Here is a 13,680-nt window from a genome sequence, read left to right as displayed (position 1 = left end):
TGGTGCTGTGTGGCGGTGCTTAGTACGGGGAGAAGCTGCCGGGAATACGAAAACACTGATTATCATAGTGTGTGGGGCAAGACTGACCAGCGCCGGTCAAAACACTGCAACGAAAACACTAATTATCAGAGTGTGTGGGGCAAGACTGACCAGCACCGGCCAAAACACTGCAGCCGCCTGCCCTCCCCGGCACTACCCAGCGATTCCTGTCACTGCTCCTCCACCCTCACACACACAGATACACACACACACACACACACACACGCACACACACACACACAAAAGGTGACATGTTATCAAGTAATAATTCAAATAATATAAATATCCTCACTTCTTTACTGCTTATCCCTACTGAACACCCCATACGTGATTATGAACGCAAATTTCACTCACTGCTGTACCGTGTCAACGCAGAAAACGCATGAAGAAGCGAAGGATAAGCTCAATTAAAATGCTACTACTACTACTACTACTACTACTACTACTCTCTCTCTCTCTCTCTCTCTCTCTCTCTCTCTCTCTCTCTCTCTCTCTCTCTCTCTCTCTCTCTCTCTCACGATTGTTTCCTCTCTCTCACGAGTGTTTTTCCTATTAATAATGAAGTAATATACCCCCAAAAACTCCCAAAACACCTCAAAATATATTCAAAATATACTCAAAATATCTGACAACAGCTAAAAATACACACAGAAACTCACCCAAACACACATAACACACGCTTCAACATCCAAAACACACTCAAATCACTCTCAATACCCTAAAACCCCAGAAAACTTACCCGTTTAGGTTGTTTTTAGGTGTATTTTACGTGCTTTGAGTGTTGTGGAATGTTTTGAGTGTATTGTGGGTTGTTTTGAGTGTCTTGTGGGATGTTTTGGTGTGTTTGGGGGTATACTGAGGTGTTGTGAGTGTGTGTTCAGTTTATTTTGGGTGTTTTAATATTTTGGGTGAGTTTGGAAGTGTGGGGTCTTTTGGGTGTACTTGAGTGTGTGTGGAGTGTTCAGGGTGCGTTTGGGTGTGTTTGGGGCGTACTCTGTGGTGATGTGCGTGGTTTTGATGTTTTAAGCGTGTTCTGGGTGTGTTTGGATGAGTTTTGTGGGTCTTTTGGGGTGTTTTGGATGTGGTTTGGATGTTTTGATTATGTTTGGGTGACTTTTGTGGAGATTTTGTGGTGTTGGGAGTGTTTTGAGTGTGTTTTGGATATTTTTTGTGTGTTTTGGATGTGTTTGGGTGAGTTTTGCGCTCTCTCTTTCCCAGGGACTCAAAAAGTGCAGGACATTTCAAGGTTTATAAAGTGTTTTATAAAGTGTAACTGCTGAGAGAGAGAGAGAGAGAGAGAGAGAGAGAGAGAGAGAGAGAGAGAGAGAGAGAGAGAGAGAGAGAGAGAGAGAGAGAGAGAGAGAGATAACTAGCAATAACACACACACACACATGCACACAAACCAATGCACTCATAAACATTAAAATTTCCCGCACTTTTGAATTCCCAGGAAGGAGAGAGCGCGAAACAAGACGGGACATCCTACAAAGCCTAACATTTCTGCCAATATTACAGGATGGAGAGCTTAGGACACCACACGGAAGGGGGTGAAGAAGCCTTGGGGATGCCTGAAGGAGGGGCAGTGAAGGAGGGAGGCCTGGGAGGCTCTCCCTCTCTCTCTCTCTGCTATTATTATTATTATTATTATTATTATTATTATTACTATTATTATTATTATTATTATTTTACTATTACTACTACTAATACCACTACAACTACTACTACTTCTATCACTACTACTATAACTACAACTACCACTACGAGACACACACGCACACAGACACCAGACCCACCACCACTACTACCACTACTACTACCACAGGGTCCGCGCCTTCAGCCGAGTACACGCGGGAGGCGTTGTAATAATGGTGGGTGCTGTGTTTATCATGAAGAAGGTGAACGGGGTGTTGGGGAAGTTATCAAGGAGGTTACTGCCACTCCCACCCCTGCTACTGCCTGCCCACGGGGACGCTCAGGCTGCTGCGCACATACAACTGCTGGCAAAGGTAAGTGGTGGTGGTGGTGGTGGTGGTGCAAGATGATGATGATAAGCAGGAGGAGGAGGAGGAGGAGGAAGAAGAGAAGGAGGAGATGAGAATGAGGAAGAGGTATAGTATGGGGAGGAGTGGGAAGAGGAAGAGGAGGAGGGTTGCTTTAGTAGGAGGAGGAGGAGGAGGAGAAGGAGGAAGAAGAGGAAGGGTAGTAGTAGTAGTAGTAGTAGTAGCAGTTGTAGTAGTAGTAGTAGTAGTAGAAAATACTAAATATTAACTCTCTCTCTCTCTCTCTCTCTCTCTCTCTCTCTCTCTCTCTCTCTCTCTCTCTCTCTCTCAGGCGGTGGTGGAGGGGCGGGAGGGCGTAGTCTGAAGGAGGCTGGCGGGTGTTATTGAGGGGGTCCTGGCATCCACCCTGTCCCCCCACTCCCTCGTTCCCCCCATTGGCCTCTCATCGGCACGAAAGTAGTAGTAGCAGTAGTAGTTGCTGTTAGTTGTTGTTGTCATAATTTTCTCGTTATTTATACTACTACTACTACTACTACTACTACTAGTAGTAGTAGTAGTAGTAGTACAGCCCCTCTCCTCCTCCTCCTATTCGTCCTCCTCCTCCTCCTCCTCTCACTATCACTACCACCACCACTACAACCACTATTATCTCAACAGAAGTAGCGGTGGGGCTGGAAGTGGACGGAAGTTTAGCAGGCTTCGCTAAGATTGGGCAGGAAGTTAGCGGAAGAGGAAGCGTGGCACGTGACAATACAATACAGGGCTTACAGAGGGCAGGCGTGACTGGGCCCTGCCTCGCCGTCCTTGTCAACACCCTAGAGACAGATACGCTCTCCTTGGAGAGAGAGAGAGAGAGAGAGAGAGAGAGAGAGAGAGAGAGAGAGAGAGAGAGAGAGAGAGAGAGAGGATATATTTTAATTTTCTTTCGTTATATATTCAATTTATTTATTTTTTTTATCATTTTAAGGGATATTTTCTTTTCTCTATTTTTCGTTCGTTTTTATAATGAATGTTTAATTTTATCTGTATTTGTTTACATTTTTTATCAGTTTCTTTCGATTTTATATTCAGTTTATTATTTATCATTATTTTTTTAAGATCGTTTTTTTATTTTCTTTATTTTTCGCTCGTTTTCATAATGGGAGTGTTTTATTTTCATTTCTTCGACTTAATATCCAGTTTATTTATTTATTATTACTTCTAAGTGTGTCTAAGTACTTACAAGGATAATTTATTTATTTTATTTTTATTTTCCTTCTGTTTTTTTTTGGTTTTTTTATATAATGGAAAATTATTTCATCTATATTCCCGTTTTCTGTTACTTGTTCATGCCAGGGGTGACAATAAACATTAAGATTATTACTGCTTTTAATCCCACCGAGAGAGAGAGAGAGAGAGAGAGAGAGAGAGAGAGAGAGAGAGAGAGAGAGAGAGAGAGAGAGAGAGAGAGAGAGAGAGAGAGAGAGAGAGAGAGAGAGAGAGAAACACAAAATCACTTTAATTATTTCAACACTTTCCATTATGAGACGAAAACATTTTGAATGTATTTGAGTGTGTGTGTGGGAGTGTTCTGGGTGTGTGCAGGGTCTTTTGAGTGTGTGGGAGATGTTTTGAGTGCGTTTAGGTGTGTGTGGTGTCTTTTGAGTGTAAATGAGTGACTGGGGGGTGTTTTAGGTGCGTTTGGGCGTGTGTGAGGGTGTTTTGGGAGTATTTGAGTGTGTGTGGGGGTGTTTTGGGTGTGTTTAGGGTGCATCCTGTGATGTTGGGTGTTTTGGATGTTTTAAGCTTGTTTTTGGGTGTGTTTGATGACTTTTGTGGTGTTGGAGGGAGAGAGAGAGAGAGAGAGAGTAGGAGCATTTTAGTTGAGCATATCCTTCACTGGTTCGTGTGTTTACTGCAGTGGCACGGCACAGCAGTGAGTGAAATTTGCGTTCATAATCACGTATGGTGTGTTCAGTAAGGGAAGGGAGTGACGAAATGAGGATATATATATATTATTTGAATTGTTACTTGATAACATATCTTGTGTGTGTGTGTGTGTGTGTGTGTGTGTGTGTGTGTGTGTGTGAGGGTGGAGGGGCAATGACAGGAATCGCTGAGTAGTGCCGAGGAGGGCGGGCGGTTGCAGTGTTTTGGCCGGCGCTGGTCAGTCTTGCCCCACGCACAATGGTGATAAGTATTTTCCGTATTCCCGGATGCTTCTCCCTGTACCAAGCACCGTCACGCAGCACCAGAGAGCCATGAGTACATAAGGTGAGCCCAGCGGTGGCAGCTTACCCTCAGTCAGCATTCCTGCCTTCCCAGCACCACCTTCCTCCTCCCTGTATTGTCTTGTAGCAGTTTATTAAGGTTTTTGTTCGTTATTTAGGTATTTTTGGAGGTTATTTATTTATTTTTAGGTTTTGTTTACGTCTGAGTCTGAAAACAGCTGGAAATTTAGGCGAATACTGAAGAGTCGTCAATATGTAAACAAGCCATCAGCTGAGGTACAGTCAGTCAGTGTTTTCAGTCATAATTTGCTTCGTCTCTCACTTATTGTAAGCGTAACATGTCACAAGATAGAGTCAATTGTCTAGCTTTCATATCCGCTGGTCAGATATATCCGCCATTGCCTAGTTTTGGTGTCATGAAATAATAAATAAGGTAATATGGCCGCCGGGTCCTCTACTGAGGTCGGCGCCGAGGGCCTGTTCCTGCCTGTGGGTTCCAATATTTTTTTTTTTATTTATTTTCCTTAATTACTTTATTTGGCTTCTATAGTAAGTTTTTATGGTGTCTAAAAATATTTCGTTGCTGTTGAAGTGATTTTCTAGCTTCAGTTAAGTAAATGGGCAGAATTTTTTGTAGTTTTTTAACGTAAATATAGGTCCGTTTTCACGGTTATTTTTACCAAGGCCGGTTCTTGGCTTTTTTATTTGAGGCTGTAGTGAAGCTTTTATTGCTTTAAAAAATCGTTTATGATTTTTTAAATGTTGTGCGTTCCTGTTGAGTTAAGTATGTGCATTTTGAAATGGATTTTAGTCCCGTTAAAAATGGTAATTCCGTCATTTTTTAGATTCCTTATTTTTCTATTTCAGCTTTTAACTAACTTAGCATTGCTTGAAAATATAGTTCAGATTTTTTAAGTGTTTTTTCTACTGGTGTAAAGTGAAATGGGCAGACTTTTGAATGGTTTTAATGGTGTCAAAGGTTCCAACACTTTTTCCATATTTCTGTTGATATTTCTTTACAACTACTCAGGCTGGAGATATTTTGATATTGTGAATATTAATTAAAGTAATTGTCAAGACAGAAAATAGAATGCATTCCAGCCTAGCTTCATTTTTTCTAAGGGTCAATTTTAAAATTAAATACGTTACGTACGTAAGCCAGCGGCCGGTGGCAGTTCGCCTGTGACGTCATCAACGGGCGGGGACTTGGCCGGCTCCAGTGTCTCTTGGTCAATATTTACCGTAATTTCCAGTGTTTTCCAAGTATTTCCAGCTGTTTATAAACTCAGGCGTGTAGATAGCAGTAGTAGAAGGAGGAAAATAAGAGAAATGGAGGAGGAGGAGTAAGAAATAAGGAGAAATGAAGGAGGAGATAAAACACGTAAATGTCAAGAAGACAATCTTTAGCTTAGTTTCCCTTGCTGTGCTGTGGGAACTGAATGGGATGTGAGAAAATAGAGGAGTTAGATAGAGAGGAAAGTTAAGTTTGTTGGACTGAATGAACGGGAGAATGAGAAGGAATGAAAGAGCATTCTGGAATGGTACAAGGAGAAAGAGGCCCCAATGGATGAAGATTGGTATGATGGAAGCCTGGATGGTAATCTCTTCCGAGGGTGGGCACAGTGTATGGATGTGAATGCATGGAATTACAGATGGCCTGAGTTCTGCAGCAAAGTGTGCCAGATGTGTGACATGAGAGAAGATGAGACAGTAGAACATGTGATGCTGGAGTGTGAGGAATGAAAGATAGGAGAAAGGCGATGCAAGAGATTCTGTCTGAGTTAGGAATGAAAGAATGGAGAAGAAAGGACGGGAATGGATGGTGGTGCTGATGGAACTGTGTGGAGGGACGAATGAAAGGATGTTTGAGGCTGTGAAAAAAGTTTCTGGAGAGAATATGGCATGGTAGATGTAGGGACAATTAGTATAGAGAATACTGTTATTTTTATTTATTTATTTATTTTATTTATTTATTTATTATTTTTTTCATTTTTATTTATTTATTTATTTATTTATTTATTTATTTATTTTATTTTATTTTATTTATTTATTTATTTATTTATTTATTTATTTTTTTTTTTTGCCTGTTTGACTTCTACAAGAGCAGACGATCCAAGGCCTGGCTCATGAGTGATCCCGAGCCACTTGTAACATCAAGATCAAGACCAAGCCGTCCGGTACAAGGAGAAAGAGGCCCCAATGTATGAAAGGTGGAATGATGGAAGCCTGGGCGGTGATATTCTCTTCCGAGCGAGGGCACAGTGTATGGATGTGAATGCAAGGAGTTACAGGTGGTCTGAGTCCTGCAGCAAAGTGTGCCAGATGTGTGATATGGGAGAGGATGAGACGGTGGAACATGTGCTGGAGTGTGTGAAGTATGCCAAAGACAGGAATGAGATGATGCAAGTGATACTGACTGAGTTAGGGCATGATATGAATGAAAGAATGGTAAAGACAGGAAAGGAGTGGATGGTGTTGTTGCTGGGACTGAGTAGAGACGAATAAAAGGATGATTGAGGCGGTGAAAGAGTTCCTGGAGAGAATGTGGCGTGTCAGATGTAGGAACAATTAGTGTAGAGGATGCTGTTTGTTTCTCTTCCCCCCACCCCCTTCTACATGAGTTGCCGATCCAAAGGCCTGGCTTAGGAGTGATCCCGAGCCACCTGTACCACCAAGATCAAGACCGTAGCATCAAGATCAAGAGTGATTTTATGTAAGTGGTCTCAGGAATCAGCTGTTTCTGTTAATGCGAGGATTGGCGAAAAGTGAGCAGCGTGAAGGGAGAAGTAGAGGAAAAGTGGAGACAGAAACTGAAGAGGAAGGGGAAATAAAGTAAAAGGAAGATAGCACACTAAAGAAAAGGGAAGATACGTGGAGGGAGAAATAAGATAAAGAAGAAAACAAGAAAAAGGAAGAATATAGTTGGAAGAATATTCGTAAAAGAGGAGGAAGGAAGGATCAAGACAGAAATAAGACCGAAGACACAGCACACAAAAAAGACCATGGCGTTTGATATGAAAAAGGAAGACGACGTGAAGGAGTTTTTGGAGAATCTAGGAATAGAATACAGATTTGGCTGCTTCAGTGAGAAGAAGCCAGAAAGTAAGTACCTTACACATATTTTAAGCTTCCCGTGAGAATTATTTTATGGTTTGGTCAATAAAGATCGAATATTTTTGTCTCATTATCTGGGATTCATAAAAAAAAGTTACTAAATAAAGAAAATAAGTTCTAGAGAATTACGTAATTGGTTACTTAACAGCATTCCACGAGAAAAATATAGTTGTAGAAACGTTGATTTTTTTTCTTATTTACTTTATTTTACCTATTGTCTATTTATTTATTTATCTTTTTTTTTAACCAGTGTAGGAAGAAGTTATGTAAAAATACTAATCTTGTTGTGTAACCTAAAACCAAGGTAACATTACTACCCTTCCCTCTCCTCCCCCCTTCTCTTCTATCATTAACCACTCTCAAATGCTGCCTTCCTTTCTCAAACTTTTCATGGCTGCCAGCTTACTTTTCTTTCTGCAAATCACCAATATTTTCATTCCATCTATCTTGTTTCCTCATCCTTTCCATGGATGCTGCTGTGTCCTTTCTCCTTAATTTTTAACCATTATTATTTATTTTATTTTATTTTTTTATTTATTTATTTATTTATTTATTTATTTATTTATTTATTTATTTTTGTATGAATACTGTCTTCCACAAGGTTTTCTTGTATGCCACTCTGTTTTTATTTCCTCCTTTAAGAATCACCTGTTTTTTCTTGCAGCTGCCTACATGGATGCTGCTCAGTCCTTTCTTCTCTAAATCAATAACCTTTCATGAATGCTGTCTTCTCATCAACTATTTGTGGATCGTTGTAATGGAAGGCTGTAACACTGCAGGTCTTATGCAACCCTCTCAAATACACTGTTCTTTCAAAATTCCTAATGGTTGCTGCCCTCTACTCTTCTCTTATCTTAAAATCAACTTTTCAGATATTGCTCTCCTCTTTTTTTTATTTATTCTTTGTAATGGATGCTGTCTTCTTTGGTCTTATCAATGCTTTCTTCTTCTCTAGCACTCCTTATGGATTGTACCTGTTCTCTGCTCTCTGGTAAATGATATTCAGCTTTGCATGATTATGAGCTGAAGTCACAGGTTAAATCATTTAGCCTCTTCAAGAATCATAATCTAAGCATCATGGACTTATCTCTCTTGTCTTTTATCTTTTACAACCTCTTACACTCTGCAGGCTGTCACTTGCTGGGCGACTACTTTGAGGGGGTGAAGAAGGACTTTGAGAAAGCTGCCAAGGTGTTCAGGAGTAACTGCGATGACTCCTCGTACCCAAAGAGCTGCTACAAGTATGCCAACTACAACTTCTTGGGCAAGGGGTGCAAGCAGAACATGGATGAGGCTTATTCCTACTACCTGAAGGGCTGCACGGCGGGGGACTACGACTCCTGCCTCAATGGGGGCCTCATGTGTGTCTCCAATACCCCCACCAATGCTGAGCGGCCTAAGGATTATAATAAGGTGTGGTGTATGTATGGTCTTGATGTAGTGACAGGGTAGTTGAGGTTGACCAAAATTCATTCAGTTCTTGGTGATTTTCTTGGTGTATTTGGAATGTGTTGGTCTTACATTATGATGAGTATCTTGCAGTTTCTTGTGACAGTCTCTTATGGTCTGTTTATCCTGTCTTTAGATTAATTTCTCAATGCTTCCATAATATTTCAAAGGGGACATGACACCTGTAACCATTTGTCTATTTATCTTGTTCAGGTATTATGGAAGTAACCTTAGCCTACTAATTTCCACACCCTGACTTTATTTCTCAGCAAAATATGACGTTTTCTCAAGTCATGTCTACACAGTGAAGAGATTAGCAGGCAAATTAATGGACTGAATTAATCAAAGCCCAACCTAATGTGATATTACCTAACCCTCAGATGAAAACACTGATGTTATTTCATCATTATCACCTTGTTCTTATGTCATCATCATAAACGCCATCATCATTTTGTTTACCCCAATTTTGCCCTATGGGGTTAAATGGCTTCTGAGTCTCTTCTGCTTTTTAGGGTTGTAAAATTAATGTTTTCTGATGCTCATCCTTCTCATGTCTTCCTCTACACCTCATCTCCTGGTCTTATATAGTCTTCCCATTGGTCTCCTTAATATCCCAACTCTGATGCTCTTTTGTGTGTGTAATGTACTCTTAAAGTCTCCTCAACCTCTCATGGCCTGTTTATCCTGTCTTTAGATAATTTTTCAGTATTTCCATAATATTCTAAATGGGAGTGATACCTGCAACTCCCTATCCATTTATCTTTGTATAATGCACTCAAAGTGTCTCTCCTCCTCACAGGGTCTGGAGCTCCTGGACAAAGCCTGTAGTGGGAACAATGCCTTCTCCTGCTACTACATCTCAGGCATATTCATCCAGGGAGTGAAGGACAACATCACCAAGGACATGAGCAAGGCCTTCCACTACTCCATGAAGGCGTGTGACCTTGGGAACATGTACGCCTGTGCTAATGTTTCTCAGGTAAGCTCTCCCTACAGTTTACTTACCTGATTGGCTAATGCAGATAGTAAGCAGTGTGGCAGAGGCAGGAGTGGACATGGCTAAGGTAGGGAACAACTAGTATCTGCAAACATACCAGTCCAGTGTAGTACTAGTGGAAAACTCTAACCTGTTATAACAAATGCATAAAAAAATAAATAAAAATAAATAAATAAATAAATAAAATAACTTTTGACAGCATAGGAAAGTGTTGATCCTCAGGTAGAAAAAAAACTTAGCACACATAGTTTTGCATTTTCATCACCCAGGCTTATACCATGTTAGAGTTTTCTCAATAGTAAATGCAGATAAGAGACTAAATTGTGCTGTTTGCTAGGGATTGCTTGTACATATTGAGACAAGACACATCAGGGGAAACCTTTGTCTGTGGAAAAAGTGGTGTTTGATGCTCTTGTTCTCACTGTTAATCACTTCTTCTCTGTTAATGGCTGTGGAAAGGAGGCTCATGACGGTGATAATGATGCTGAGAATGATGATAGTTAGAAAAAAAAAAGACTAAAACGAGAATAACTTTGATGATCATGATGTTAAAGTGGAGGAAGTGGAAGGTAGTTAAGATAGTGCTAATGATTAAAAGAAGAGGTAGAAGAAGAAGAGGATTTTGATGATAGAGACACTAGCAGTGACTTACGACACTCCCTGACAGATGTACCGGAAGGGCGACGGTGTGGAGAAGGATGAGGCGAAGAGTGAGGAGTTCAAGAAGAAAGCGTTGGACATGCAGGAGCAGTTCAAGGAGCAGATGCAGATACAGTTCCAGCAGGGAGCAGAAAAAAGTTAAATTCATCCCAGGTTGTATTGGATGTGACTACCTCCCTCATGACCTTTTAGCTATTTTTACTTGTACATTTTAAATTGAAAGTAAGATTTGAATGAGCGTTTGGACTTGAGATCATTACCTGTGTTGTTGAAGGTGTCCTGTGCCCCAAAGACCCTCCCTCAGAAGTATCATGGAAACACTGAGAGGCCCTGATAGGACACTTTGACACAAGTCTGACATGTTATTGATCACTCCAGGATGATCATCAAGACTGAAGTGGAGTTTTGGTGAGCCTTGACTGTTGCCACAAACTTGTTATAGGGAAAGGTGTCTGGTATGTGTTGATGGCCAGTGCATATTGGTGAGGTGGTGGTAAATTATATTACTATTACTTATTATCGTGTCATTTCCTATAAAGGTTGTCAGAGAACGGGAGAACATTAAGACCTACACATAGCAGCCCTTGTATGAAATATGCCTGCTTATTTCCAGCTATCATCCCCATTTGTAAATCTGTCAGATCTCCTTTTAAAAATCCTTATTGACTCAGAACTAACAATTTGATTACTGAGCTTAAGTAGTCTGTCAGTGGTGGAGAGTTGAGCTAAATAGGACTTGGTATTATTCATATTCTGAGCACAAATGAACTGTGGTGCATGGATGGTAGATTACAATACCAGTGTAATGTCTCAGGTTCTGAAGCACTGACAAGTTGATGTAAAGGGTGAAGAAGTGGCTAAGAATTTAATCCCTTGTAGAAGCTGCCTTCTCTTGTGGAGATCATGGGCTGCTTCATTCAAAACCTGTGCATCTCCCTTCAGAAAGAAATCTTTAACTCAATCCAGCCATTGTGCCATCCTCCTTTCTTGTCCCAACATCTCCCTTCAGAAAAAATCTAATGATGTTCAGATCTTTAACTCAACTCAGTCACTCAGCCTTCCTCCTTACATATCCAGACCACTTCAGTCAGTTTGGATGTTATATGGCACTAAACATGTATGTAGGTTCTTTATCTACCTTGAAAAAGAAATCTAAATGTGTGAAGATCTTCAACTCACTCAACCCATTCACTCTGCCCTCCTCCCAACATGTCCCAACCACTTGAATGTAGATTCTGCGACTCCAAAAAAAAAAACTGGTTCTTCATCACCCTTCAGAAAGAAATTAAAAGTATTCCGATATGTACCTCACTCACTCTTGTCATTCTACCCTCCTGTCAATGTTTCCAGACCACTTCAGTCAATCTGGAACCTTGCAGTGCTATCCACATGCAGGATCCACTTCCAGCCTCCCACATGTGACAGATGGAGCTGGTGTAGTGTTGGTGTGACGTTTGTATCAGGTGTGACCCATTGTTTTGTGATAGGGCCTCTGTGACCTGTGGTGTAATTCCAAGTCACTCGCAGTACCTTACATCCACTAGATCAGGAGTGGCCACTTTGACCAGGCCATGTATTATGAGTACCTGTATATCTTGTACATAGTGTAACATAGGTTGTTGTCTCTGTGAATAGAGTTGTAAATTAAATTGTGAAGAATTAAATTATTATGTACAAATCTTAGATATATATATAGATATCATTCTACCCTGAAGTTTATTAGATACCTAGTTTTTTTCTCTGGCCAAGGGAAAAAAAAAAGAGGCCAGCTGAAGATGCATCCCAAAAGATAATCAAAAACAATATTTAAAATTATGAGAAGAGTCTTGTAACCTCCTCCCTGAAAGAGTTATAAAGATGTACAGTTAAGATATCTACAGAGGCACTAACTGGGTGAACTGGCTAGTATGTGAATGATTTAAGTAGGTCTGCCTTTGATGGTTACATGTAACTCCTCTGCCCCAGTGTATTTTTGGGATTGGCATTGCAACACAAAACAATTAACAGCACCAGAAGCAATGTGTGAAGTCTTTATAAGCATCTACAAGAAAGTGAATGATGAAAAGAGTACATTTTGCAATTTTTTCCAAATTCAAAGGTTGTGTGTGGCTGTAGAACAAGTAAAGATGTCTTAGAGTTATTAGCAATTAGGGAAAGGTGTACCAGCTGGCAGTCAAAGGGTGAAATGTTTTTATTTATTTATTTATTTATTTATTTTATTTATTTATTTATTTATTTATTTTTTTTTTTTTTGTCAGTCTCCCTGACATAAGACTGGTTCCACACTCACCCATTTTTGTTTGGTTGCTAACCAACAAAACCACATCAGCCGTAATCAGGTTCCACAGTAACCAATGGCCTCAGCTTTTCGTTTTTTATCATAACAAGAACTGGAACTTTGGTGAACAGTTTCTTTGGAAGCGTAGAGGCAACGACTATTATGAAACACTTTTATAATATTTGCCTTGAGCCTTAACTAGGACTAGGGAAAAATAATAAAGTAGGAAAAAACAGGCTCGTTTGAGGTCAATATGGCAGGAGGAAAGATGAATAGGAACAGAGCTGCAGGGGAGTGAAGGATAACACTGAACACCTGATAGTGGAGTGTGACATACGAGGAGCAGAGAAGCCAGCTTGTAACAGCAGTAATAGCCATCACTGGGGAGGTGGAATAGCATGGGAGGTCATAAGAGGTTGTAGGGATCAGGACAGTCAGACAGCTATATATGGCGATAAAGATGAGTCAGAAAAAAAAAAAAAAAAAAAAAAAAAAAAAATATATATATATATATATATATATATATATATATATATATATATATATATATATATATATATATATATATATATATATATATATATATATATATATATATATATATATATATATATATATATATATATATATAAGCTAAAAATGCTTTTAAATAGAGAGTTGGAATAAAAAAAAACGGTTAACTCAGCCTCATCCTTACGCTTATGGGTAAATGACGACCTAAACTTTAATTTGAGTGTGAGATCTATCCAAAAGACAAAAAAAAAAAAAAAAAAAGAAAAAAAGAAAAAAGAAAAGTTAGTGAATCATAAGTGTAGTATTACGCAACTACAAAATAGTTTTCTAAACCTATCAATATCAGTTTCTCAAAAAATAAATCTATACAAATATATAACAGACGAGTGACCTGTTACGGAGGGAAACAGGTGATTCAC

At 39.7% G+C, this 13,680-nt stretch overlaps 2 protein-coding genes across 11 annotated transcripts in view; one reads left to right on the top strand and one right to left on the bottom strand.

Annotated features, from left to right (window-relative positions):
- Positions 1 to 242, bottom strand: part of LOC135114442 (uncharacterized) — a 53,589-nt gene extending 53,347 nt beyond the window's left edge. For 8 of the 10 annotated variants that reach the window (XR_010275519.1, XR_010275527.1, XR_010275523.1 and 5 more), the window contains exon 1: positions 1 to 220. This exon is cut by the window's left edge. The gene's annotated coding sequence lies outside the window, so the exon portion shown is untranslated. The other 2 variants (XM_064030357.1, XM_064030371.1) reach the window with 2 other exon arrangements.
- A 3,902-nt stretch (positions 243 to 4,144) lies between these two features.
- LOC135114392 (cytochrome c oxidase assembly factor 7 homolog) lies at positions 4,145 to 12,157 on the top strand. Its single transcript, XM_064030298.1, has 5 exons — positions 4,145 to 4,293; positions 6,358 to 7,352; positions 8,494 to 8,777; positions 9,613 to 9,792; positions 10,478 to 12,157. Exons 2-5 carry the CDS (start codon positions 7,253 to 7,255, stop codon positions 10,610 to 10,612), a joined length of 699 nt encoding a protein of 232 aa, XP_063886368.1. The 5' UTR covers positions 4,145 to 4,293; positions 6,358 to 7,252; the 3' UTR covers positions 10,613 to 12,157.
- Positions 12,158 to 13,680: the final 1,523 nt, after the last annotated feature.

This window comes from Scylla paramamosain, chromosome 2 (assembly GCF_035594125.1).
Source record: "Scylla paramamosain isolate STU-SP2022 chromosome 2, ASM3559412v1, whole genome shotgun sequence".
Classification (NCBI taxonomy): Eukaryota; Metazoa; Arthropoda; class Malacostraca; order Decapoda; family Portunidae; genus Scylla; species Scylla paramamosain.
The sequence above is the reverse complement of the archived record's forward strand: the minus strand, read 5'-3'. Positions and strand labels throughout refer to the sequence as shown.

Excerpts from the sequence above, each read along its gene's own strand:
- LOC135114392 (XM_064030298.1), top strand. The coding sequence starts at position 7,253 with ATGGCGTTTGATATGAAAAAGGAAGACGACGTGAAGGAGTTTTTGGAG. Across the intron at positions 7,353-8,493 it reads CAGTGAGAAGAAGCCAGAAA|GCTGTCACTTGCTGGGCGAC; the intron begins GTAAGTACCTTA and ends TACACTCTGCAG. Across the intron at positions 8,778-9,612 it reads GGCCTAAGGATTATAATAAG|GGTCTGGAGCTCCTGGACAA; the intron begins GTGTGGTGTATG and ends TCCTCCTCACAG.